Below are 27367 nucleotides of genomic sequence, written 5' to 3' on the forward strand. Positions count from 1 at the left end.
GACGAGAAGTTGAGAACATGAAATTGGCCAAAAAGTCTTTGTATGCTGACACCTTAAGAGTTCCCTTCACTGGAACTAAGGGGCCAAACCCAACCCCTGAAAAACAACCTCACACCATAATAACCCCTCCACCAAATGATATGGACCCGTGTGCAAAGCAAGGTCCATAAAGACACAGGTGAGTGAGTTTGGGGTGGATGAACTTGACTGGCCTGCACAGATTCCTGACCTCAATCTGATAGAAAACCTTTGGTTTGAATTAGAGATGAGACTGCGATCCTGCGCGGCGCATGAGCCTGGTTACAGCACCAATGTTCCATTTAGGGCTATTATCTGGGCAGGGAGGGAAGAGGACATAATTCAGTGTATTAACCACTTGCCAACCGCCTCAAACGAACCTGTTAGTTCGCTTCTCAGAAGAATGGTCAAAGATTCCTATAGACACACCTTGTGGACAGCCTTCCCAGAAGAGGTGAAGCCGTTATAGCGGCAAAGGGTGGACCAACTCAATATTGAACCCTAAGGATTAAGACTGGGTATGTATGTGTGTGTGTGTATATATATATATATATATATATATATATATATATACACTGTATTTTATTACTTCATAGTAATCTAGTACAAATAATAGTGGTATCAATTTTAAGAAAATAATGAAAAATGTAAAAGAGTATATTTATTTTTCCCTTACATTGTTTTTTTTATTTATTACAATAATTGTATCAAACACTTACAGTATTAAACTCAATCATACAGCCATCTACATGCTATATTGGCCTCTACAAGCTAAAACCATTTTTTTTTTTTTGTAAATGAAGTGTTCAGCTTGTGATCACATGATTGGGAATCACTGTGTTTGGGAGGAGGAACAAAGTATCGACTTGTGATTGTTTAAGGTGGCATTGTGCAGGGGTACATTGTTCTACCACCTAGAGACAGGAACGTGGTTCATTTATACATTGGAGGAGAACATTAAATATATATTGTTGGAAAACTGATATAATTTTTTGCCCAATACACTAAAAGCCCATTAGGCGTTCAACTACTGTGGATTGGTAAATGGTCTCTGGGTGTTTTGGGTCTTCTTGAATTTTTTTTTTTTTATGTCAAATATACAGGGATTCTCTAATCATGGATTCATCTTCAACAATGTGGAACTTGGCACACTAGACAACAGACACAATTTCCAAAAGGTCTAACAAAGCAGCAGACTATACATTCTCCGGTTCCGTACAAGCATAAAGGAGATTTAGTGATCCCAACCGGTAAAAAATAGTAAAAAAAAATAGTAAAAAATATCAAAGGTTTCAATTCCAGCTGTAAACTAGTTTTTAATTGGATCCTTTTTTTTTTTTATAGATCCCTGGGTCAGTTTTAATAAAATATTAGACTTCATTAAATTGTTAAATAATAATTTTGAGTTACATTGACCAATGTGCAATCTTGTAGCATTTTCAAGACAAGTAATTTAAGTAACATTCACATCTTTAGAGCTGGCCATGTGTATCTTCAGACTTCACGGAGTGTCCTGTGTTTTGTGACTTATTATATCTTAGTGGGTGGAATTGGAAATTCTGCTAAAGAAAAGATAAGTATTGAGAATTACTTTTTAGGAAATTATCTTTTTGGAATTAAAAAAAACATCAGATTTAGCTGTTTCATTACAAACCAGGAAATAAATTGTGCCTGGGTCAGTGTGATAGTAAAAGCAAGTAAAACTTTATTCAGATACACCTACATAAAAGTATCTTATATAATCTTTAGACATGGGCGCCATCAATAAATTTGTTTCGTTCTGTTCCGTTACGGTTCGTATTAAAATTAATTCGTACTTCGTATTTCGTGTCCGAAATTCAATTTCAATTAGTACAAAATACGAATTGTCATTAGGTTCGTTAACTTGTACGAACGTTCGTTACGATGAATTTAAAGGCAAAAAATATACCTCAATATGACAGTCGATGCCGATGGAAGTTTGGTTTTTATCTGAAATACGAAATTCCGTTGAATAATTTCCTATCCGAAATACAAGTTTTTCGTTAGATGAGGGGCTCCCACCATCCCTGTGCTGTGCTGACTTCCTCCTGGGGATTCGTAAACAATAGTTGGTATTTCGTACAAAATTCGGACGCATGGCAATTCGTATTTTGGATCCTCCCGCACGTACGAATTTAGGGAAATTCGTACAAATTTGAGATTCGTACGAAACGAAATCTTCCCTCAGCATAGTTCCACCTCAGCCTGTAATTAATAACACTATCTTAACCTATGCATTGCAAGCCAACCTGGCTGATCAACCATTGTGTGTTTAGCTTTCATGTGCTTCTTGCTGTGTCTCCTACGTCTGATTCCAGTTACCGATCTTGGCCTGTTCTCGACTATCCCTGTCTGCTTGTGACCCTGACCTTTGGCGTGTTCTATGTTTATTCTTGTCTGCTAGTTGCCCCGACCTTGGCTTAGCCCTTTAGTATCCTTGTTGTTCCAGCCTGCTGCTTCCTTCCTCTTTCTCCTGTAGTCTACCGTGAGTGTGAGCTGTGAGACTCTGGGGGCCATGACCTAGAGACAGACTGCAGCGAAGTCCATCCACACCACTAGAGGCTCTGGTGAACACCTGCTGGCTCTTAGACTCAGCGCCCTGGGGAATCTATGCTCTAGCTCCCAGTGGGTTCTGTGGTGATGCTCCAGTAGACCTGTTTCCTAAACCTACCAGAGTTCAATCCACAGCAGTCAGTCCCAGGGTCCACTACCTTAGCTGTGCACTCCTGACTCCTACAGAGTGCATCTGTCACCTGGACTTAGGTGACCTGACAACCAATTAAGCAGTCAGCTGTCACAAGGGTTTAGAAGACCACTGTGGGGATAAGCCCTAAACCTGCCATATGGAGGTCTATAACCAGCAGCGTCTCCAGCTCTCACACCTGCTCTCACAGAGCTAGCAAGAGAATAAATCAGGCTGGGCCGCAACGCATTTCCGAGGCGCCGCCTCGTTCTTCAAGCAAACCCGCCCCCCTCTAGAGGGGAAAATATATGCTGTCAGGACAGAATTTAGAGAGGGGGCAGGATAGCCTGAAGAAGGAGGAGGCACCTCGGAAACATGTTGAGGCCCGCGCCCCCATTCTGATTTGGTCTCTTGATAGCTCTGTGAGAGCAGGTGTGAGAGCTGGAGACACTGCTGGTTATATACCTCCATATGACAGGTCTGAGCTTATCTCCACAGTGGTCCTCTCATCCCTTGTGATGGCTGACTGCTTGACTGGTGATCCACATCCACCCTGTGTGCAGCTTGCAAGATACTTTTATGCAGGCCTTTTTTTCAGGGGGAACTTGGTGGAACTCAGTTCCACCCACTCTGGCTCAGACCCTTTTGTGCCTTCTATTCACAATCACTTGTAAACACAGAAGTCTGGTTTCTGTGTTTACAAGTGACAGTTCTGCACTCTGTATGTAATGCAATCCTGGTATTTAATGTTACTTTAAGACCCACCTACTGTTTTCGTGAAATTTGACTGAACACACCCACTATTTGATGTGATTTGGAAGGTGTGTGTAGGGGGAGGGGTTTTGTGGGGCCATGGTTAAGTTCCAGCACCTACTGTTTGAGAAAAAAGCCCTGCTTTTATGTAAGTGTATCTGACCCAGGCGCCCTCTATCTGCTGTTTTTGTTTTCTGAGGGCACTACCATTTCGTGCTGAGGAGTGGCAGGTGACTGTGCAATCCCCATCCACCTGTGGATCCATCCGTCCTGTGAACTTCTCCTTGATAACCCTTACTACTATGGACTGTATGGACCAATTTTTATTAATTCATTTTGGGTATATTTGTTGTCCCCCCGTTATTGATCCCTTATAATCCACCTTATAGTAGACATGTGCGATTAGTTTCGTACGAAGCAAAAATTCATTAGAATTTCCGTAAATTCGTACATTTGGAAGGATTCAAAATACAAATTGCTATGCTTCCGAATTCTGTACGAAATTTCGTTTACGAATTTCGGATCCAAATTCTGTTACAACGGAAACGTGACTGGTGTTTTGTTGACTAATCAGAGGCTTCTTCTGCTGCTGGGTGAGGGTTGGGAAAAATGACCTTTTTTAATATGGGAGTGGGAGACTGGTACTTCTAGTTGATGGGAGATTCAGAATCGGACAAAATAACAATTTTCGTTAATTACGATTATTCGTTATGATGAAGTTAAAAACCCAGGAAGTCAGCACAGCACAGGGATGGTGGGAGCCCCTCATAATGAGCACAGCACAGGGATGGTGGGAGCCCCTCATAATGATAAATTCATCATAACAAACGTTCGTAATTGTTACGCAAATTTGCCGAACCTAACGAAAATTCGTATTTCGTACGAATCCAAATTGAATTTCCGACATGAAATACGAATTAACGGCTAATACGAAATGGAACGAAATGAAATTAATTTATTGACTGCGCACATGTCTACCTTATAGTTGCCAGAGAGCACTGACTCACACACTACCTGACAGTTCTGTATGATATTTTGCTAGGAAATAAAGTGTAATCAATTCCAATTCCAACCAACCTTTCAAAGTTGTCAACATTTTCCAAACTCAAAAGAGTATCTTCATCCAGCCTTCCCGATACTGAAAATACACCAGAACAGTTATAGCACACTAAAAATATTGTAGCTGGATATGGGACAGTTGAAAAAATACATTGGGGGGGTATTTATAAAAAAAACATAGCAATGTTCCCATTGAAGTGTAAATAAGGCAACAAAAACTAATGTTATTAGGCTAGTTTCTGTGCTGGTCGAATGTTTTTCATTGACTCAAAACAGAAAATCTTGCATTTGGCCACTAGATGGTGATAAGTATCAAAGGAATTTCCTAAGATACTTATCTCCATCTAGTGGCCAAATTAATTATTCTATATTTTAAATCGATTCATTTTCCAAAATGCAAATGAAAATTTTGAAGTCATTTTAAACAACATTTGCCAAGTCGTCAAAATAGTTAATCAAATACTGAATCCTCAAAACTTCCTGATCCCATTTTCCATTGGTCTCCACAACTTTTGCACTATTGTGTATAAATTTGGGACTTCAAGAAGTGGCCATAGGAGTTGCAATCATCAAACCAAAATTACAAATTATTATTTGCTTACCACTGAGCGGCTCTTGATGATACTTGAACTTTAGTATAGGTAGCCTACGTCGATATCGGTACATTATGGCTAAAGCAAGGATAACTACCAATGCCACCACGATCAGCATTGGAACCAGATATGGATTAGAGGAGCCTAAAAATAAAAAAAGGAATATGTCAGGGTTCATGAGGTCTCAAAAGCATGTTATACAGAAAACTTCCAATTTCTTTTTTTTGTGTAATTTTTTTCCCATCCTCCCAGTTGAATGATGGCACACTACTGGTGATAAAATTAAAAGGATGGCATTCTGGTTTAGAGATTAAAGCCAGCACATTGTTAACACAATATATGGCAATGAGCTCCAGAACATTTGACCTTTCGGTAAAGTCAATGCACCCTGGTCACGCTTATCAGGATAATATGATGTAAGAAAATGCTTTGGGTCCTTTCTGATTTTGAAATTTTCAGACAGCAAGTCTTTAGGGTTGCCCATAATCTGCTTACTTATATTGGGTGAGGACCAGAGCATTTAGAGCTATCCTACACTGATATATGTTAAATACCGTTTTTATGGTATTAATATCAATATTCTGTAAATTATATTGATGAGGAAAGTTCCAGAAAAGTCTGTTCAGTTCTTTTGTAAAAACTCAAAAATGCATTTAATAATAAAATAACAAAATATTACAAGAACAATACGTAATGGTGGTAGTTGCTCAATCTCTATACATTGGCATTCCTGAGGAGTGGGCAAGAACAATGTGTGAAACCATTTAACTTATACAATATAAGTTTCCTTTAACAGCTAAATCAAATATTACATATACTTATCTCTCTCTCTCTCTATCTATATTTTTATCTATATCTATATCTATATTATATTCATTGAAAACCCAATGCTCTTATTCATATCATAATCAAGAAATATTGTAGTATACAAAACTTATAATCTTAACTAAAACATAAACTTTTACATCTGAAGAAATGTGAATCCTTCCTTCTCATGTGATGGGGAAAGTGAGGGAAACGAACTCAAGATCCCTAATTACTAACACATGTTTGGTTTAGACATGAGCACCGTCAAAAAATTTGTTTAGTTTCGTTTCATACGAAAAAAAATTTAATTTTCGTTAGATTTGTAAACTTTTTATTAAAATAACAAAAGTTCGTTATGATGAATTTGTCATTATGAGGGGATCCCACCATCCCTGTGCTGTGCTGACTTCCTGGGTTTTTAACCTTTAGTTTTGTTAACTTTTTGTAACAATTATGAATGTTCGTTATGATGAATTTATCATTATGAGGTGTTCTCATCATCCCTGTGCTGTGCTGACTTCCTCTGATTGATGAACAAAACACCAGTCAAGTTTCTGTTAATTTGGATCCAAAATTCGTTAACGAAATTTCGTATTTTGTATGAAATTCGTAAGCATAGAAATTCCCATAGGGTTCCCACCATCCCTGTGCTGTGTTCCCGGGTCTGTACATCTGCTGTGTGTCCATTATCAGGAGTTCTCACCATTCCTGTGCTGAGTTCCCGGGTATGAGTGTACGCCCACTGTGCCCATTGTGAGGGGTTCCCACCATCCCTGTGCTGAGTTCCCGGGTCTGAGTGTACACCCACTGTGTCCATTATGAGGAGTTCCCACCATCCCTGTGCTGTACTGACTTCCTCTGATTGGTGAACAAAACACCAGTCATGTTTCTGTTAATTTGGATCTGAAATTCCAAAATTGGTTAAGGAAATTTCGTATTTCATATGAAATTCGTAAGTGTAGAAATTCCCATAGGGTTCCCACCATCCCTGTGCTGACTTCCTGGGGTTTTAACTTTTAGTTTCATTAACTTTTCATAACAATTATGAATTTTCGTTATGATGAACTTGTCATTAGGAGGGGTTCCCACCACCCCTGTGCTGTGCTGACTTCTTGGGTTTTTAGGTTAGTTAATTCCGAATTTTCATTATGAATTTGGATCCGAAATTCGTAAATGAAATTTTGTATTTCGTACGGAATTCGTATGCATAAAAATTTGTATTTCGGATTCATACGAATGTACGAATTTCCGGAAATTCGTACAAATTTTCGTTACGTACGAAACTAATCGCACATGTCTAATTTGGTTCTCCATAGAAATGTTTATGAAGCTATTAACAATATGTATAACTTTACAAGTGTAAGAGTCTATATAAGTTCACTTTTTCCATAGCAGCTAAAAGATTTGTTAATTGACGTATATTAGATATTAGATTAAATAAACTTTCTAACAATATAATTAGTACTTATATTGCCTGAAGAGCTTATTATTTGTCCCACATCTGGTTTTTATATCTTCTTACCAATGCTTGTATCACTTCAGGCCGTTGAGCAAGTTTCACCAGAAATAGTAGCATGTTACTTATAGAACATGTACTAATGGCTCCCCATCTTTTGTCCTTGGAGAGATATTCTCTTGCCTATTAGACATGTGCAATTTGTTTTCTTCCCAATAAGTTTAACAAATTTCGACAAATTAGTTCATTTAGAACTATCCGAATTAACAAAAAACCTGTTTAACAAATTTTTCCGAATGCTAGTAAATTAGAATATGTGAAAGTTCGTAAATTCATAAATTAGAATATTCTAAAATTCCTAAAGTCGATAAATTTGGAAATTTGAAAATCCCAAAATTTAGAAAATCCTGAAATTTCCAATTTTGAAAATCCGAAAAAATAAGAACGATAATTCAAAAGAACATAAATCCGAAAATAAGAACGAAAATCTGAAAATTCTAAAACCCCAAAATTCAAAAACCCGAAAATCTGAAATAATAACTTACTAATAATAACTTAACTATTACTAACTATGAAATCATAGGTAATGGAATTTCCTTTGGAATTTGGCTGTTAGTGAACGTAGCAAATGCAAATGTATCCAAAGTTAGAAATTATCCGAAATAACGAATGTCGTATCTAAATGAATGGAACGTAACAAATTTAATAATAATAAATAAAAATAATAATAAAAACGTTTTATTATCTTTATTATTATTATTATTATTATTATTATTATTATTATTATCAACTGTGGGTATAGGATTGGGTATATGGGATTGTATGATATTTATTTTTTATTGCTTATATACCGTATATACTCGAGTATAAGCCGAGATTTTCAGCCTCTTTTTTGAGGCTGAAAGTGCCCCCCTCGGCTTATACTCGAGTCATCGCTGTCTGCCCGCTCGATCAGCGTGTCGAGCAGACAGACAGCGGCCATTCTGATTCAAAAGCCGCGCCTCCGGCTCCCCCTTCGCCTGTGATAGGCGGAACACTGAATTTCCCAGCAGCCTGTGTTCCGCCTATCACGGACTTCGTATCATCCTCGTACTACGGACGAGGATGATACGACGTCTGTGATAGGCGGAACACAGGCTGCTGGGAAATTCAGTGTTCCGCCTATCACAGGCGAAGGCGGCGGCGCAGCTTTTGAATTTGACAATGGCCGCCGAGGCGCCGACGAACGAAGAGGGCACGGGACGGAGGCAAGGCACAGGACGGCACGGCACGGGACGGGACGGGACGGGACCGGAGGCAAGGCATGGCATGGCGGCGAGGCACGGCGGCGAGGCACGGAGGCAAGGAGGCTCGGCACGGGACGGAGGCTCGGGACAAAGGCTCAGGACACAGGTAGGCTGGACACACACACACACACACACACACACACACACACAGATGGATACACACACACACAGGGATGGATGGATGGATGGAGACACACACACACAGGGATGGATGGATGGATGGAGACACACACACACAGGGATGGAGACACACACACACAGGGATGGATGGATGGATGGACACACACACACACACAGGGATGGATGGACGGACACACAGGGATGGACGGACACACAGGGATGGACGGACACACAGGGATGGACGGACACACACACAGGGATGGACAGGCATGTCTTACCCTCGGCTTATACACGAGTCAATAAGTTTGCCAGTTTTTTTGGGGGTAAATTGGGGGCCTCGGCTTATATTCGGGTCGGCCTATACTCGAGTATATACGGTAGTTGAACTAGATAGACTTGTGTCTTTTTTCAACCAGACTAACTATGTAATAATTCCGTTCCATTTGTTTAGTTTGGATAATTCGTAACTTCGGATACATTTGTATTCGTTACGTTGAGTAACTGACAAATTTGAAAGGAAATTCCAATACCTATACTTTAATAGTTAGTTAATCCTAGTTAGTTAGTTATTATTTTGAATTTTTGGACTTTCGAATTTCTGCATTTTCAAATTTCACAATCTTAGAATTTACGGATTTTCAGATTTTCAAATTTTACAAATTTTTTAATTTACTAATTTTTAAGAATTTACGAATTTATGAATTTTCTAATTTGCGAACTTACGAATTTTATGAATTTCGATCATAACGAATGACCTGAAAAGCGAAAAAAAAACGAAAACGAATGAAACTAAAACTAACAAATTTTTCGACAGTGCACATGTCTATTGCCTATAACATAACTGTAAGGAAGGATGGATTCACATCATAGAAAGAAACCAGTGCAAGCATCTGTGAAAAATGAACTTGCACGCTCAGTCCTGGCATTGGTGCCCAGGTACCTATATAAACTGAAGCACTGCAGAAGGAGCTGAGTGGAGATCATCTTGTCCTTGTTTACCTGAAACCTGATCTGTCTTAAAGTGATATTAAAGGCAGATTTAACCCCCTGTCCCCGGCGCTCGTAGCCCTTTAAGAGGTTTAAGATGCCTGGAGGCGAGGCAGAGTTTATGATCATGTGATCACCTTGATTGGCTTTCTATTAGCTGCCGGGAGCGTGTAGGCACTGCACTCTTGGCACAGCTATTTTTTCAATATTGCATGCAAATATGCGCCAGCTCCGCACCAAGTGCCCACCTGCCAAGAGGCCACATGTTTGTGTGCTGTTGGCGCCAACAGGTTAAAAAAATAAAAATAACAAACATGTCATACATACCTGCTCTGTGCAGTTGGCTTTGCACACAGCAGCCCCGATCCTCCTCTTCTCAGATCCCATGTCGGCACTCCTGGCCCCTCCCTCCTGCCGAGTGCCCCCCCTACAGCGAACAGCTTGCTATGGAGGCACCCGGGCAGGCTCGCTCCCAAGCCACTGCTCTGTTTTGTCCATTCACGCACAGGGTCCCTGTCCCCACTCTCTCCTCGTTGGCTCACTGACTGTGCAGGACAAAAGTGGGAATCAATTGCTGCCTCAACCAATGAGGCAGTAGATACTTAGTTCTCCTGCACATTGCTGGATCAAGATGGGGCTCAGGTAAGTATTAGGGGTGGGGCTGGGGGGTCTGCTGCACAGAGAAATGTTGTTACCTTCATGCGTAGAAAGCATGAAGCTAAAAAAAAGCTTGAGTCCTTGCAACCACTTTATACCCAAGCTTGCCTCCCGATCTGCCTTTGGATTTTTGGCTCTTCTTTATGACCTCAGCGTTCTAAAGGTGCATTGTTTTTGGCGGGCCACTTGGAGTCCTTTCATTAAGCATGTCAAAAATTTAAAAAAATGAGTTTGTGGGAAAAAAATAATCCAGAAGAACACAAATATAAGCAACAAGTTTTCAAAGTTCTGTGTTCAGAACTGAATATTACTTGTTACTTAACCCATCCCCACAGCTAGGAGAACTACAAACATTTAACATAGAACTATGGGGAAAAAAGCTTCAGAAGACAGTTATAACCCCGTCATTTTTTATTTTTTTTTGCCATCTGTGTCGCATTGAAGAGGTTTTCCCATCACTTCCTGTCCCAAAGATAAAACAGGAAGTGAGAGGAAATCCCTGCAAATGAAGGGAATTTCTTGGGGCTTCCTAGGTCACCAGAGCTCATGGGATGACACTCATGGGGTGTCCTCATGGGAAGATTTCTCCTCTATTACATTTCTGAGGGACGACCCATAATTTGGGATTTTCTTTTATTTTCACTTTCGATGATAATGGTAAACAGGACAAATAGAGAGGGGGGATCTCCAAACCTAAAAATATGTTCTGACTTTAGTTTAGGTTTTAAATCAGTCAACCTCACCAAATCGGAGACAGCAAAAATGAGTTGTAGTCTGTGTCCAACCGTTACCCGCAACCAAAGAAAAACGAAAACTGCTGCTGAACACCAGATCCTACCTGTTTTGGGGCATTTCACACTCTCAGAGGGGGCTGCAGTGATCACAGGTTCTACAAGAGAAAAGTATTAGACATACATTATTCTATGCCCTATGCATTCAAAAACCCGTGGCACCCAAAACATAATGAAATTAAAACATTATCTACTGCTACTGATGGGGAGTCTTCCCTGCTGGCAGAACCCAGTGGTCACTGCCAGTGGCAATAGACACTGGCAGTGATCTCATGAAAACTAATTTTTATATATATATATATATATATGTATGTATATATATATATATATATATATATATATATATATATATATATATATATATATATATATATATATATATATATATATATATATATATATATATATACACACACTATATTACCAAAAGTATTTGGACGCCTGCCTTTACACGCACATGAACTTTAATGGCATCCCAGTCTTAGTCCGTAGGGTTCAATATAGAGTTGGCCCCACCATTTGCAGCTATAACAGCTTCAACTCTTCTGGGAAGGCTGTCCACAAAGTTTAGGAGATGTGTCTATGGGAATGTTTGACCATTCTTCTAGAAGCTCATTTGTGAGGTCAGGCACTGATGTTGGACGGAAAGGCCTGGCTCGCAGTCTCCGCTCGAATTCATTACAAAGGTGTTCTATCGGGTGCAGGTCAGTCAAGTTCCTCCACCCTGAACTCATTCATCCATGTCTTTATGGACCTTGCTTTGTGTACTGGTCCAAATCATTTGGTGGAGGGGGGGATTATGATGTGGGGGGTTGTTTTTCAGGGGTTGGGCTTGGCCCCTTATTTCCAGTGAAGGGAACTCTTAGGAAATCAGCATACCAAAGCATTTTGGACAATGTCATGCACCCAAAATTTTGGCAACAGTTTGGGGATGGCCCTTTCCTGTTCCAACATGACTGCTCACCAGTGCGCAAAGCAAGGTCCATAAAGACATGGATCAGCAAGTTTGGGGTGGAGGAACTTGACTGGCCTGCACAGAGTCCTGACCTCAACCCGATAGAACACCTTTGGGATGATTAGAGCGGAGACTGAGAGCCAGGCCTTCTTGTCCAATATTAGTGCCTGACCTTACGAATGTGCTTCTGGGAGAATGGTCAAACATTCCCATAGACACACTCCTAAATCTTGTGGACGGCCTTCCCAGAAGAGTTGAAGCTGTTATAGCTGCAAAGGGTGGGCCAACTCAATATTGAACCCTATGGACTAAGACTGGGATGCCTTTAAAGATCATGTGGGTGTAAAGGCAGGCATCCCCATAGATTTGGCAATATAGTGTATATGTACTGTAGGTTAAACATGGAATAAACAATGATGGATGTCAATTTGTTTCCTCTGGGTTCAAACGATTTAAGAGAAAATTGTGGGTTCTACTTATTTCATGAAAGGGTATCAACAGACTTGTCTATATCTTTAGCGCCTCCCTGCCTTTTATAGTGAGAGCAGCCTTTCACACTAGATATATAATCTAGCATGTTCTTTTCACGTTAGTCTGGAGTTCACTGGCCCTTTACTTTGCTGACACTGGCTCACATGTCTATCAACACTGCATATTTACTTGACCATGACAAGGGTAGTAAATGTAATGGAGTCTGGATGCAACCCCTGCATTATTGACCAACATCCAAGAGATAGTGGTGGAGGGGTGCTGGACATGGACTTTCACAAGCTTTCAAAATCATGAAATGAGCCCAATTGGCCTGTAGTCTGCAGCTCACCACAAAGACGGGGATCCCCCAGGAGAGATATTCACCCAAGTTGAGAAATCCAAGTCTAATAGGTCAAAGAGTGCCCAAATGAAAAATCCTATATATATATATTCAATATTCTTTTTTATATACTAATATTATTATTTTTATATGATAATTATTTCCAAACTTATTAATTATTATTTAATTAACAAATTATTATTATTATATTTAATTAAACATGTAAACTGTTATCTAGAAAAACAACCTTTATTTATTTTGTTTTTACATGTTTGTACCTGTATTATTCTTTATTAATAAAACATGAATATCAATTGTGTATTTATAAAAAGAAATTATACCGCAAAAAAATATTTTTGACCTTTTGAATCTCTTGACCCTCCTTTAGATTGTAAGCCTTAATGACCAGGGCCCTCTGATTCCTACGGTATTAAACTGTATTGTAATTGGACTGTCTGACCTCATGTTGTAAAGCGCTGCATAAACTGTTGGCGTCATATACATCCTGTATAATAATAATAATAATAATAATAATAATAATAATATAAAATAATAATAAATAATTTATATGTTAAAAAAATATGTAAAAAGGATTTTGGTGGGAAATTAATTATAGTATCATTAAAGAGAAAGTAAACCCTATATGTTTTTTATATATATATATATATATATATATATATATATATATATATACATATATATATACATATATATATATATATATATGCTTTAAAGTATTGCAAAGCGATACACATCAAATTCGGCAAAAAAACAAGCTTTGAAAATACCTTATTTCTCTTTTATATTATTTCGTGACTTCCGAGTATTGGCCGCGCCATTTTAACACTGAATAGTTTGTGGACGTCATTTCCACCCCTTACTATTTTTCCTTGTCCAAATCTCGTGCATGCGCCATAGCACCGAAAACCGAGCCTTTAGCTCGATTGCTGTTACTACGGCAACAGAGCTAATCCACTGATGCATCGGGAGACTGACCTCTGTGCCGTTCTCAGAGGAAGAACTAATGACACGGCGGGCAGGAGAGAGACATAGTGTGCCGTAAATCAATATACCGAATGCGCAAACGCGGCTGGCGTCACTAAACACTGCAGGGCAAGTTTTATGGCAACTAAAACAGTGAGTGCACTTTCACAGGCAGCGATCAGCTGCCTGTGCTACCTGTATTTTAAAGAGCTTAAGTTTTTATCGGAAGGCTTACAACCACTTTAAGTATATTAGGCTTCGATGACCACTGGCCATGAAAAGCTTAACATTTCCAAGTATTAGATTTAGAAGCAACACACAACGTTTTGTCAAAATAAAAAAAAATAAAAGGCTTTTCCACAAGTTTTCCGACATCTTACCTGTAACATTAATCCTCAGGATATTACTCATGGAGTCGGAGAAGCTGTTTTTGACCTGGCAGTGATAGGTTCCAGAATGGTGGAGATGTGTCGAATTGATGATCAGCACTTTTCCGCCATGAGTTATGTCATATAGACCACAGTCCTGACCCACCTCCTTGCCATTGTGAAGCCACGCGTATGAGGGAGTAGTGCCACTCTGAATGGAACATTTGAAAGTCACTTTAAGCCCGGATGCCACGTCTGGCACTTGGGGGTCCACTGTAATTTTTGCATTAAGTACTGGCACTGTTAGAAAGAAAGGACACCTAATGTCAGAGAACCTCCTATGAATCTTACCAGCCAAGGAAGACTATTGTATGATTAGTAAATGTGTAGGCAGGGATTGTGTTTATTGGTTAGTGGCGGGTTTTTCTTTACAAATGAGGAAATGCCTTTGAGGTCTACGTATATGAGGCCTATATTTTATCTGGGCAACACCATTCCCTTGACCACTCGTTAAACTTTCATTAGGCAACTCATTTTCTTTTTATGATGCTTGGGTATGGCTTTATTGCATAGTTACATTGGGCCAGCTTGGACCAATGTAAGTATGCATGTGCCATACCAGTGGAATCCCCTTGAAGGCTGGGATATCAATGCAGTAGACACCTCTACTACAGAGGTCACCACTGGCTTCTGGGATCCTGTGCCGAGCAGCTGCTCTGCTGTATTATGAACACAAGAGTTTGTTCGCTTGACATAGGTGCCATCTACAGAACGTCTTTTACATTTTCTCAATGAATGAAGGGTGTTCTCTGATTGAATGAGTTGAAGAGGTGGAGAGGGGGACATTACAAGTCCCACCTCATCAAATCAAAGAATGCCTTGCAATTCATTGAGAAAAAAATGGAAGGCATTCTGAGATTTTTTTTCGGATTTCACAGGGATCGGCCAGGTATGGCACATACAGTACATATTTACGTTGGTTCAAGTGACACCAGTGTTACTATGCAGAAAAAAAGCCATATGCAAACTTCAATGTAAGGCCAGCTTATCTTTAAACCTTCCACCCTGACTAAAATAAGCATAGTTAAATTAAATAGAGAAAAAAAAGAACTTTGGGATAAAAAAAATTTTTTTTCTCTATTGAAAAAGCCTATGACGTGCAAAACACACCCAAAAACTTCCACCCGGTACCAAAAAAAGTGCACACACATAAAGAGTGACACACAAAAACGTGCAACGGGTGTCTGTTGTCCTCCACAAGGAAGGACCTTACCCTGATCCCCCGGGGCGTTAGGCTCCAGACGGGGACTGAGGTACCAATACATGGCCCATCCAGCCAAAGCCGGACGACCGCCTTTCTCCGGAAGGTCTGCCGAAACAGACCCACCCAGGTACTAGGGTAGGGGCTCCCCCGAAGGGAGACTCCCCCAAAGAGAGGGCGAACCAAGCCAGAAGGCCTATGTCTACCCTCCCACAAGACGTTCAGGGTTGGCCCGAGGACAAACACAAAACATGACACACAACACAAATAAAATAAATAAATAAAGTGGGGAAGGGATATTGAAAAGGTGGCCATTGTGAATACAATGACCAGACCCTCCGGCCAGGAATCAAAAATTCCTCTGGTCCTAACCAAAAGGCCCGGCCCTAGAGGCAGATGTGAAAAGATGTGTTATAGTGACGTAACCAAGGTGCCTTACATCAAAGTGAATAAATCACAGTGAAAGTAAGGCACCCCCTGAACTGCCACTTCAGGGGCACATCACCATAGGCTTTTCAACAAAACCACCCCCGACCCCCAGCCCAGACCACAGCAGCCCACACCCCAGCCAGAAAGGCATGGAGATCCAGGAGCTTAGTGAGAGCCCTTTGCCATCAGGAAGAAAATCACCTGGCTTTTAGGAAAAAACTCAAGACCTTCCTCTTTTAGCAGATGATCAAAGCTCGCACAGCGCCTAGAGGCGATTCAGTTTGCATTGTGCGCTATATAAGTATTTCATTCATTCATTCATTCATTCAGGCCTCACCCTCGCTCCCATCACTCCTACCTAATTACATTCGGAAAGTACAGGCCTTTCCCCCGGTGGGAGAAAGGGGAACCAACGTTCCCTCCCGAAAAACTGACCGGAGCTAAAGCTGCCCCAATCCAGGCCAGAAGGCCAGGGTCCCCTCCCCTGGCGCCGACCAGTGATTCCCCATCCTCATCAGAAGGCTTCACTTTGGGATAAAATTACTGCACCAAATTCTACCCACTCTGCTGCTAGTGACCTCAACTGGCCTAACCATGGTTCTCCTGAGAAAGCTAAGGACCTTTAATCTTATGGGGACACATATCAACAGCTCCTTACATAGATGTTTTTCTTAAGTAATTTGGAAGTCCCTAGGTGATGGTGGTCGTGGTGGTGGGGTCTTAGTATCTGGAATTTTCAAACAAGGTCTATTTTGGAGTATATCTAAACCTAATACCTAAATTCCCATGTAAGCTTTAAAGTGGTATTAAAGGCTTGTTTTTTTTAAATAATAATAATGTTATACTTACCTGCTCTGTGCAGTGGTTTCTCTGCCCCCCTCCCGTGCTTCTGGCCCCTCCCTCCTTTCAAGTGCCCCCAAAGAAAACAGCTTGCTATGGGGGCACCCCGAGCAGGCTTGCTCCCAAGCCGATGCTCTGAGAGTCCATTCACACAAAGAGCCACAGCTTGGCCACGCCCCCCTCTTCCTCCTCATTGGCTCCCTGGCTGTGATTGACAGCTCCCACTGATGAGGAAGGAGAGTCCCTGGAGAGCTGAGGCTTTCGTGCACATTGCTGGATCGCAATGGGGCTCAGGTAAGTTATGGGGGGGGGGGGCTGCTCCATACAGTTTTTTTTACCTTCATGCATAGGTAGAGTTTAGGTATGAAAATTGTTGCAAAGTTACATTGGTCCAGCTTAGACCAAGGTAAGTATGTATGTGCCTTATCTGTGGGATCCCTGTGGAAGCTGGAAATCACTGTAATGGGCACTGTTACTCCAGTGATTTCCAATAGCTTCTGAGTCCCAAGCCGAGTCGTATAATGAACACATCAGACTGAATACAAAGCATCCACTGATTGGCCATGGTGGAGAGGTGGGGAAGTAATGTCAAGGTTTCCACCTCATCCATTCAGAGAACTTTTTGCATTTATTGAGAAAACGCAAAGTATTCTTTGAATGGCTCCTGTGCCAAGAGCGCAACCCCTTGTGTTTAGTAAGCAGCAAGGCAGCTACTTGGTCCTGGGCCTGGAAGCTTATTGGATTTACACTAGTAGCTGTGCCTATTACAGTGATTTCAGACCCCATGGCGATTGGCAAAGTAGGGCATATACATACTTACATTGCTCCTAGCTGGACCAATGTATCTACGTAAAAATTGCCATAGCTAAACTTCAGCTTTAACATGTTAATATAATTTCAAAAGTTGTTTTAAATCTTTTTAAACCTGGAGCTTCTAAGAGCATATTATGTTGTAACTTACGTGGTCTGTTAAAAACCTCACCCCCCCTCCCCGCTCACCAGTCCTGCCTCCAGCCGCTCCTCCCTGCCCATCCATCCTGCCTCCAGCCTCTCCTCCCCACCCATCGTTCTTGTATAAAACCATTCCTACTTGCCTATCCATCCTGCCTCTAGCCGTTCCTCCCCACCCATCCGTCCCACCTGCAGCCGCTCCTCCCCACCCTTTGCTCCTCCCTCCAGCCACTCCTCCCCGCCCATCCCTCCTGCCACCAGCCACTCCTCCCTACCTATCCGTTTTGCCTTCAGCCTTTCCTCCCCACCTATCCTTCTTGTATCAAACCATTCCTCCCTGCGTATCCATCCTGCCTCCAGCCGTTCTTCCACACCCATCCGTCTAACCTCCAGTGGCTCCTCCACACCCATCACTCCTGACTCCAGCCACTCCTCCCTGCCCATCCTTTCTGCCTCTCCTTCCCATCATTCTTGTATCAAGCCATTCCTCCCTGCCCATCCTTTCTACCTCTCCTTCCCATCCTTCTTGTATCAAGCCATTCCTCCCTGCCTATCCATCCTGCCTCCAGCCATTCCTCTCCGCACATCCGTCCAACCTCCAGCCACTCCTCCCTACCCTTCACTCCAGCCTCCAGCTGCTCCTCCCTGCCCATCACTCCTGCCTCTAGCCTCTCCTCCCCACCCATCCATCTTGTATAAAACCATTCCTACCTGCCTATCCATCTTGCCTCCAGCCATTCCTCCCCACCCATCCGTCCCACCTCCAGCCTCTCCTCCTCTCCCTTCGCTCCTGCCTCCAGCATCTCCTCTCCGCCCATCCCTCCTGCCTCCAGCTGCTCCTCCACACCCATTGCTCCTGCCTCCAGCCACTCCTCTGTGCCTATCCATTTTGCCTCCAGCCTCTCCTCCCCACCCATCCTTCTTGTATCAAGCCATTCCTCCCTGCCAATCCATCCTGCCTCCAGCCGCTCCTCCACACTGATCGCTCCTGCCTCCAGCCTCTACTCCCCACCCACCCCTCCTGCCTCCAGCCTCTCCTTCACACCCATCCTGCTTGTATCAAGCCATTCCTCCCTGCCAATCCATCCTGCCTCCAGCTGTTCCTCCCTGTCCATCCGTCCCACCTCCAGCCACTCCTCCCCACCCTTTGCTCCTGCCTCCAGCCATGCCTCCTTGCCCATCCATCCTGCCGCCAGCTGCTCCTCGACATCCATCGCTCCTGCCTCCAGCCCCTCCTCCCTGCCTATCCATTTTGCCTCCAGTCTCTCCTTCCCACCCATCCTTCTTGTATCAAGCCATTCCTCCCTGCCTATGCATCCGGCCTAAAGCCGTTCCTCCTTGCCCATCCGTCCCACCTCCAGACGCTCCTCCACACCCATCGTTCTTGCCTCCAGTCTTTCCTCCCTGCCTATCCATTCTGCCTCCAGCCTTCCCTATCCACCTATCCCTTTTGTATAAAACCATTCTTCTTGTTTAAAACCATTCTTCCCTGTCTATCCATCCTGCCTCCAGCCGTTCCTCACCGCCCATCTGTTCCTCCTCCAGCCAATCCTCCCCACACATCCCTCCTGCCTCCAGTCTCTCCTTCTCACCCATCCTTCTTTTATCAAGCCATTCCATCTTGCCTATCCATCCTGCCTCCAGTCGTTCCTCCCCATCCATCTGTCCCACCTCCAGCTGCTCCTCCCTGCCCATCCCTCCTGCCACCAGCCTCTCCTCCCCACCCATCCTTCCTTTATCAAGCCATTCCTCCCTGCCTATCCATCCTGCTTCTAGCCATTCCTCCCAGCCCATCCATCCCCCCTCCATCCGCTCCTCCCCGCCCATCGCTCCTGACTCCAGCCGCTCCTCCCCTCCCATTGAAACCTAACAGCGACAACGTCACACCTGCTAACAGGTCAATGAATCGCTTGGAAAGCTGTAGCGAGCACACGACCTGTACTTTAGAAGTGAGCAGTTCAATGAAGGCAGGTTAGAAAGAAAAACAATGGATTTGTGATAGTCCTAAATGCGTATATATGAAAATGTATTTTACATTTGGTAACTTTACAACCACTTTAACCACCATATAGTAATAACTATTATAAGAAAAGGTTATCGTAAGATTTCCCTACACACCTTGAACCACCATATATGCTATATTGCTCCTCTTGACCACTTTGCCGGGGGAAAAGGAAACTTCACAAGAATACTCCCCGGAATTATCTTCGTTGACTTGGTCAGCACGGTATTTAGTGGAGGATCTAACTGCTTGCAATGCTTTTCCATCTTTATAGAATGTATACTCCAAGTTTGAAATTTGCCTGTTCGGGTTTACTGTTGTGTCACATGTTAGGACCAAAGAACTCCCTTTTGTAATAGGGTTTGAATTCACAATAAGGTTTGGAGAAGGAAACAATTCTAGAATACAAAAAAAAAAAGTTCATTATTAAAAAGTTTTACATCACAAATTGCATTTCTGCCTAACCAGGGGCATAAACATAGCTATGGCAGCCCTGTTGCTCAGTAGATGTAATAAATCAAAGAGTGCACCAAATAAGAAATCCTTAAGCCCCGTACACACGAGAGGACTTTTCAACATCCAAAGTCCGACGGACTGAGTCCGTCAGACTATTCGATCGTGTGTGGGCTGCAAAGGACTTTTGATTCACCAAAGTCTGACGGACTTTAGAATATGGAACATGCTTCAAATTTTTCCGACGGAACTCCGCCGGACCCGGTCCCTTCGAAAAATTTGCTCGTGTGTATGCTATTCCGACGGGCTAAAACCGACGCTAGGGCAGCTATTGGCTACTGGCTATGAACTTCCTTATTCGAATCCAGTCGTACGTCATCACGTTCGAATCCGTCGGAGTTTAGTGTGATTGTGTGTGGCCAAGTCCGCTCAGCCGAAAAGTCCGTCAGAACTCTGTTGGAACTCCGGCAGAACTCCTTCGGAAGTCTGTCGGACATAAGTCCTCTCGTGTGTACGGGGCTTTAGAAGTCCAAAGGCTTTATTGTTCAGCTGGTTACAACAAACAGGGCAAAAGACGCCAACCCGTTTTGGAGGCCATGCATTTCATGGCTCGGCTTGTTGTAACTAGTTGAACAATAGAGACTTTGAACTCCTAAGGATTTTTCATTTGGGCACTCTTTGACCTATTAGACTTGGATTTCTCAACTTGGGTGAATATCTCTCCTGGGGGATCCCCGTCTTTGTGGTGAGCTGCAGACTACAGGCCAATTGGGCTCATTTCATGATTTTGAAAGCTTGTGAAAGTCCATGTCCAGCACCCCTCCACCACTATCTCTTGGATGTTGGTCAATAATGCAGGGGTTGCATCCAGACTCCATTACATTTACTACCCTTGTCATGGTCAAGTAAATATGCAGTGTTGATAGACATGTGAGCCAGTGTCAGCAAAGTAAAGGGCCAGTGAACTCCAGACTAACGTGAAAAGAACATGCTAGATTATATATCTAGTGTGAAAGGCTGCTCTCACTATAAAAGGCAGGGAGGCGCTAAAGATATAGACAAGTCTGTTGATACCCTTTCATGAAATAAGTAGAACCCACAATTTTCTCTTAAATCGTTTGAACCCAGAGGAAACAAATTGACATCCATCATTGTTTATTCCATGTTTAACCTACAGTACATATACACTATATTGCCAAATCTATGGGGATGCCTGCCTGTACACACACATGAACTTTAATGGCATTCCAGTCTTAGTCCGTAGGGTTCAATATTCAGTTGGCCCACCCTTTGCAGCTATAACAGCTTCAACTCTTCTGGGAAGGCTGTCCACAAGGTTTAGGAGTGTGTCTATGGGACTGTTTCACCATTCTTCCAGATGTGCATTTGCGAGGTGAGGTACTGATGTTGAACAAGAAGGTCACAGTCTCTGCACTAATTCATCCCAAAGGTGTTCTATCCGGTTGAGGTCGGGACTCTTTGAAGGCTAGTCGAGTTCCTCCACCCCAAACTCGCTCATCCACAATATATTGCCAAAAGTATTGGGCCACCCCTCCAAATCATTTGGTATAAGGGGGATTATGATGTGAGGTTGTTTTTCAGGGTTTGGGCTTGGCCCCTTAGTTCCAGTGAAGGGAGCTCTTAAGGCCTCAGCATACCAAGACATTTTGGACAATTTCATGCTTCAAACTTTGTGGGAAAAGTTTGGGGATGGCCCCTTTCTGTTCCAACATGACTGCACAACAGTGCACAAAGCAAGGTCCATAAAGACACGAATGAGCGAGTTTAGGGTGGAGGAACTTAACTGGCCTGAACAGAGTCCTGACCTCAACCCAACAGAAGGCATTTGGTATGAATTAGAGTGAAGACTGCGAGCCAGGCATTCTCCTCCAACATCAGTGCCTGACCTCTCAAATGCACTTCTGGAAGAATGGTCCAACATTCCCATAGACACTCTTCTAAACCTTGTGGACGGCCTTCCCAGAAGAGTCGAAACTGTTATAGTTGCAAAGGGTGGGCCAACTCAGTATTGAACCCTACGGACTAAGACTGGGATGCCATTAAAATTCATGTGTCCTGACTAGTTGTATGTTTACTCCAGTGTCTAAAATGCTAATTGGTTTCCCTTTTTTTTTTTTGCAAATTGTGCAGAAATTCTACACAATGATGGCCTCAACACTTCTAGCTGTAATCTCGAAATATGTCCGCAGTGATTAAGAAAAAATATGAATCTAATGCTAGGCCAGTCTAATTATCAGTTTGTTAAGAAATCTCCTCAACATCTAATGGAAAAGGAAAAAGTCTTGTAAGTCACACATCTCTGAAAAACCCCATAAGAAGGTATATGACAGCCTTAGCCCAGGCTCCAACCAGGCCATGCTCCTAGCAGGTTTCACTCCACCACAAGAGCTTAGTCATTAAGTCCCCGTGACTAAGCTCCGTGGGTGGAGTGAAATGTGTTTGGGGTGTGGCCTGGTTGGAGCCCAGGCTGAGGCTGTCATACACTTTCTTATGGGGTTTTGCAGAGATGTGTGACTTAGAGGACTTTTCCTTTTTCCATTAGATGTCTAGAGCTGGGACGAGCTCTAGTCCTTGTCTTCACTCTAAGCGATTGCTACACAAGAAGACATGGTGGAGCCTTGAGCGGCACCTGTAAATTTAGTTTGGCTTCTTCTCAACATAATACAGGCATGTTTTCTTTCAAATTTGCCATCCTAATTTTTACTTTTATAAAAATCAAAATGAAAAAACTATTTTCCTCTCCAAGGTTTTTGGTCTCATCACCTTGTACATCAATGGAAAGTGCTTGGCTCATCTTCGTCACGCTGTTCATTGAACTCTTAACTTCACAAGTGTAGTTTCCTGAGTCCTTCTGCTGAGCTGATTCAATTTTGTACGTTTCGGACGTGCTGAATGGCTGCACATTCACTCCATCTCTATAGAAAGCAAATTGTAGCTCTTTCTTGCCTCGGAGGGGGCTCAGCTCTGAGTTTAAAGCCGTGTGGCATGAGAGTTCTACACTGTCCGCCTCTATTATCAGATCTTGACTTGCCTTTAGTTGTATGTAAGGGAACAGCTCTGAAAGAGATATTAAAACCAATACATAAATCACCTTTGAATAGCCGATTTAGAATTTTTACAATAACGGTTTGCAAAAAAAAAAATGTTTTCCAGTCCAAGCAGGGCAAAGTAGAAGGTTACCTACTGTTTGTAACCCCCAGCTAGTTATTATTTTAATCTTTTTGGCTTCCACACTGCTAGATAGGGACTCTCTTCCTAAGACCACAGGTTGGGAGCAGAGGATTGGCTACTCATTCAGAGCTAAGGACTATTTCTCTGCTCTCCATGTAACATTATTGATGTCTGGTGGCTGGTCAGTTTCTCAAGGCTAAGAACTCTCCCCAATCCCCCATGACAGTGCTAGGGCCTGGATTTTGACCACTTACTCAAGGTGAAGGACTAACACTTCAAGCTCATATGATATTGATTTGGTCTAGTGGCTGGCCACTTACTCGAGAATAAGAGTCCCCCCCCCCCCGGGGGCTGGCCACTTACTCAAGAATAAGAGTCCCCCCCCCGGGGGCTGGCCACTTACTCAAGAATAAGAGTCCCCACCCCGGGGGCTGGCCACTTACTCAAGAATAAGAGTCCCCCCGGGGGCTGGCCACTTACTCAAGAATAAGAGCCCCCCCCCCCCCCCCCCCCCCAGGGGGCTGGCCACTTACTCAGGACTAAGGACTATCTCTCTGCCCTATGTGACATTAATGGCCCATTTTCTTAGAGCTAAGGACTATTTATTTGCCTCCATGTAAACCCTTATGAAGGCTAGTGACTGACAACTTACTCAAGGCTAAGAACTCTCCACATGACAATTCTGGGGCCTGGGGAATTGTCATTTACTCAGGGCTAAGGACTATCTATCCACCCTTATTTGAGATTAATGGGGCCTGGTAGCTGGCCAATTCTTCAAGGCTAAGAACTCTCCCCACCCCCACATAACAGTGCTGGGACCTGAAGACTGGTCACTTACTCAGGGCTAAGTCCCTGTACACACGGTCAGAGATTTCGACAACCAAATCCGTCGGATTTTCTCCGTCGGATCTTGTCCGAAACTGTTGCATACACACGGTCGGACTAAGTTGTCGAAAAATCCGATCTTTCAGAAAGTGATGACGTAATTTCGTTACAATGGGACTACATTCAGGCTAGTAGCCAATAGCTTTGATGTAGGAATTTGATCTGAGCATGCGTGGCACTTTGTCCGATCAAAATCCTCTACACATGATCGGAGTATGTCCGAGCGAACCAGTTGGTCGGAAAATATTTCCAACAAGTTGGAAAATTGGTCCCAAGGGTTTTTCCGACAGAAACATTCCAATGCATACCACACACAGTCGGATTATCCGGCGAACCGGTCCGATAGGACACATTCCATTGGAATCTCCGACCGAGTGTACAAGGGCTAAGAGTTGTCTTTCCACCTCCATGTGACCATGATGAGGTCTGGTGGTTGGCCACTTTCTCAAGGTTAAGAATTCCCCTCACTCCCATGTGACAGCGATGGAGTCTGGGAACTGGCCACGCACTCATGACTATCTCTCTGCTAGCGTGTGCAGATAGCTTGTGTGTCACTATGTGGCTTTGTTTCTAATATAGTCTTGTATTGGGAAATTAGTAATGCGGTGTTAGGCTTCTTTAAGACAAAACCTTAATTTAATTGTTCAATTTTGTGGAGTTAGTGCTCATATATATGCAAGGGTGGGGAACATAGTAAGTTGGGGTATAAGAGCTAAGCACCCCAGAGCTATGCGGATGTAGTCAGCAACTGCCTAGTGGCTCCTAATAGGGCTGAAGCCCTGAGATAGTTTAGCAGCCAGAAGGACCAACAGTTGTAGACTTGATTCTTTTACAGTTGTCCGTGGACCATGAGCAAGTTGCAAAAAGCTTTTTAGGCAAGGCTAGAGTCCTTTGACGTGAGTACTAGTACACCTGGGAACAAGTGTAACATCTGGGAGCATGTCTACCTGGGCAAAGCTATAGAAAGGTACATTGGAAGAGACTGGTGTACTAACGGAGAAGTGGTCCCAACACTGTGGTGCTCCCAAGGAGAGAAGGTGAAGATGACTTACAAAATTGCATTCTGGCAATCCATAGCCAAATGACAGTTAAGGAATGTCTGTTCCTGTGTATGGTGTTCCGTGTTGAAGAATTCTATTAGGTTGTCAATGCGATGTTAGATGTCATGGCATTCTTTTAGAAGTTACAGTAAAGTGCAGGAAATACATTCATTGTATGGATATTTCTTTATTCTTAAATAATAAGGCTTATGGCCATATTGACACATGAGCATGCCTACAGCCAGGAATTTGTAACAATATGGTCAAGAGATTCACCAACCAGCAGGTGGAGAGCTGTCCTAGCCAAGAAGAAGTGGGGCACTCTAGCAATTTGCTACCAACAACTTGCCAATCACAAACCCCTTTACATCTTCATCCCATGTGATTTTAATAGGGTCTGGGGGCAGTCCACTTCCTCGTGGCTTAAAACTCACCAAAGACTAAGAATTTATTTTCCATCCCAATGTGAGAATACTGAAGCTCAGGTAGTGACCACCTACTCACCATTAAGGATTCTCCTGATATCCCCCTCTCCTGTAAGTGTGCTGAAGCCTGAAATGGACATCTTAGGTCCCTAGCATTGCAATGGGACAGTTCAGGTTTACCAATGAAAATGTATCTAAAAACATATATTTTTTTGTTTTGCATAGAGTGTGGCCAGCAGTGGCGGTGCATCCATAAAGGCGCACAGACTCCGCCCCCTCTCTCCTGCCACCCCCTCTATCAACAATAGATAGATTCAGGCATTCGTGCAGCGGCCACCCCCTATTCAGGCGCCTGACCCCTTTTCGGGTGCCGGGAATCTGAATCACAGCACCTGATTAGAGCCATAGGCTCTAATAGGCATCAAAAAAAGGTGACCTGCGAGCGCCATGCTGGGTGGTCACAGGTCACTCAGCTGTGTTAGGAAAGCAAATGAATATTTTCTTTCCTAACACTGAACCACCTCACCACCAATCAGGTGCTCAAGTCTGTTACCTGTCACCCGATTGGCTAAAGCGTCAGGCACTGCTATTGGATGCCTATCAGGAGGAGAGGATGGGAGATGAGGATGGGAGGAGATGCATGGAGGACACTGCTCATCGCCGTCACCCTGCCCCACCTAGACAGGGTAAGTGTCGGGCAGACGGTGAGCAGGCAGGGGTCACACTGGGGGCATTTGAGGGCACAGTGGTAGCGTTTGATGGGCACAGTGGCAGCGTTTGATGGGCACAGTGGCAGCATTTGATGGGCACACTGGCAGCATTTGATGACAAAGTGGCAGCGTTTGATGGCACAGTGGCTGCGTTTGATGGGCCCAGTGGCAGCGTTTGATGGCAGAGTGGCAGCATTTGAGGGCACAATGGCAGCATTTGATGGGCACAGTGGCAGCGTTTGGCACAGTGGCTGTAATTGATGGCACAGTGGCAGCGTTTGAGGGCACAGTGGTAGCGCTTGATGGCACAGTGACTGCAATTGATGATGTTTAAAAAAAAAAATGCACCCCCCAAAAAATGTTTTTAGCACCAGACACCATTGGTGGCAAGTTTAGGGTTAAACCCCTGTCAGTTTATTTTTTGCCCTCTGTGTGTAGGTGGGGATGTAGTGTGGGCAGTGCCAATAATTCACACAGTCAGGTGCACTATAAAACTTGTATTGAAATAATTCAGTAACAGTTCACAACAAACCCAGTGGGAGGGCTACCCAGCCGGGTGCACTCACAGTTTCCAACAATGTAAAGGGGCAGATTCCAGCTGGACTGACAGCGTTTGTTGAGAGGGGGCGGAATGCTGCCACCCAGAGGAAATGTGACCCTACGCTTTTCCTCCTTGTCAGGAAGCTTTCCCTAATGCCCCTACTGTCCCTCACAGGCATCACACCTGTCCCTACTCTACCAAATTTACCAAATGCACACCAAACCTGGGATCCAGGGCCTTAAAAGGGCTCTGCCTGCTCTAGGATGGTTGCCAGAGTCACATGGGGTGG

General features: G+C 43.2%; 1 protein-coding gene across 3 annotated transcripts in view; it reads right to left on the reverse strand.

Annotated features, from left to right (window-relative positions):
• Positions 1-666: 666 nt before the first annotated feature.
• LOC143942668 (Fc receptor-like protein 5) overlaps positions 667-27367 on the reverse strand; it is a 69990-nt gene continuing 43289 nt past the window's right edge. For 2 of the 3 annotated variants that reach the window (XM_077464045.1, XM_077464046.1), the window contains exons 12-18: positions 23070-23363; positions 19949-20230; positions 14362-14649; positions 11279-11329; positions 5137-5271; positions 4553-4613; positions 667-1580 (exon numbers count right to left, since the gene is read on the reverse strand). In XM_077464045.1, the coding sequence (XP_077320171.1) occupies positions 1556-1580; positions 4553-4613; positions 5137-5271; positions 11279-11329; positions 14362-14649; positions 19949-20230; positions 23070-23363 (1136 nt within the window). In that variant the 3' untranslated portion in view covers positions 667-1555. The remainder of the gene's footprint in view (positions 1581-4552; positions 4614-5136; positions 5272-11278; positions 11330-14361; positions 14650-19948; positions 20231-23069; positions 23364-27367) is intronic. The other variant, XM_077464047.1, reaches the window with a different exon arrangement.

Source organism: Lithobates pipiens, unplaced genomic scaffold (assembly GCF_037356315.1).
Source record: "Lithobates pipiens isolate NorthernLeopardFrog02 unplaced genomic scaffold, aLitPip1_a1.2 Scaffold_30, whole genome shotgun sequence".
In the NCBI taxonomy this organism is placed as follows: Eukaryota; Metazoa; Chordata; class Amphibia; order Anura; family Ranidae; genus Lithobates; species Lithobates pipiens.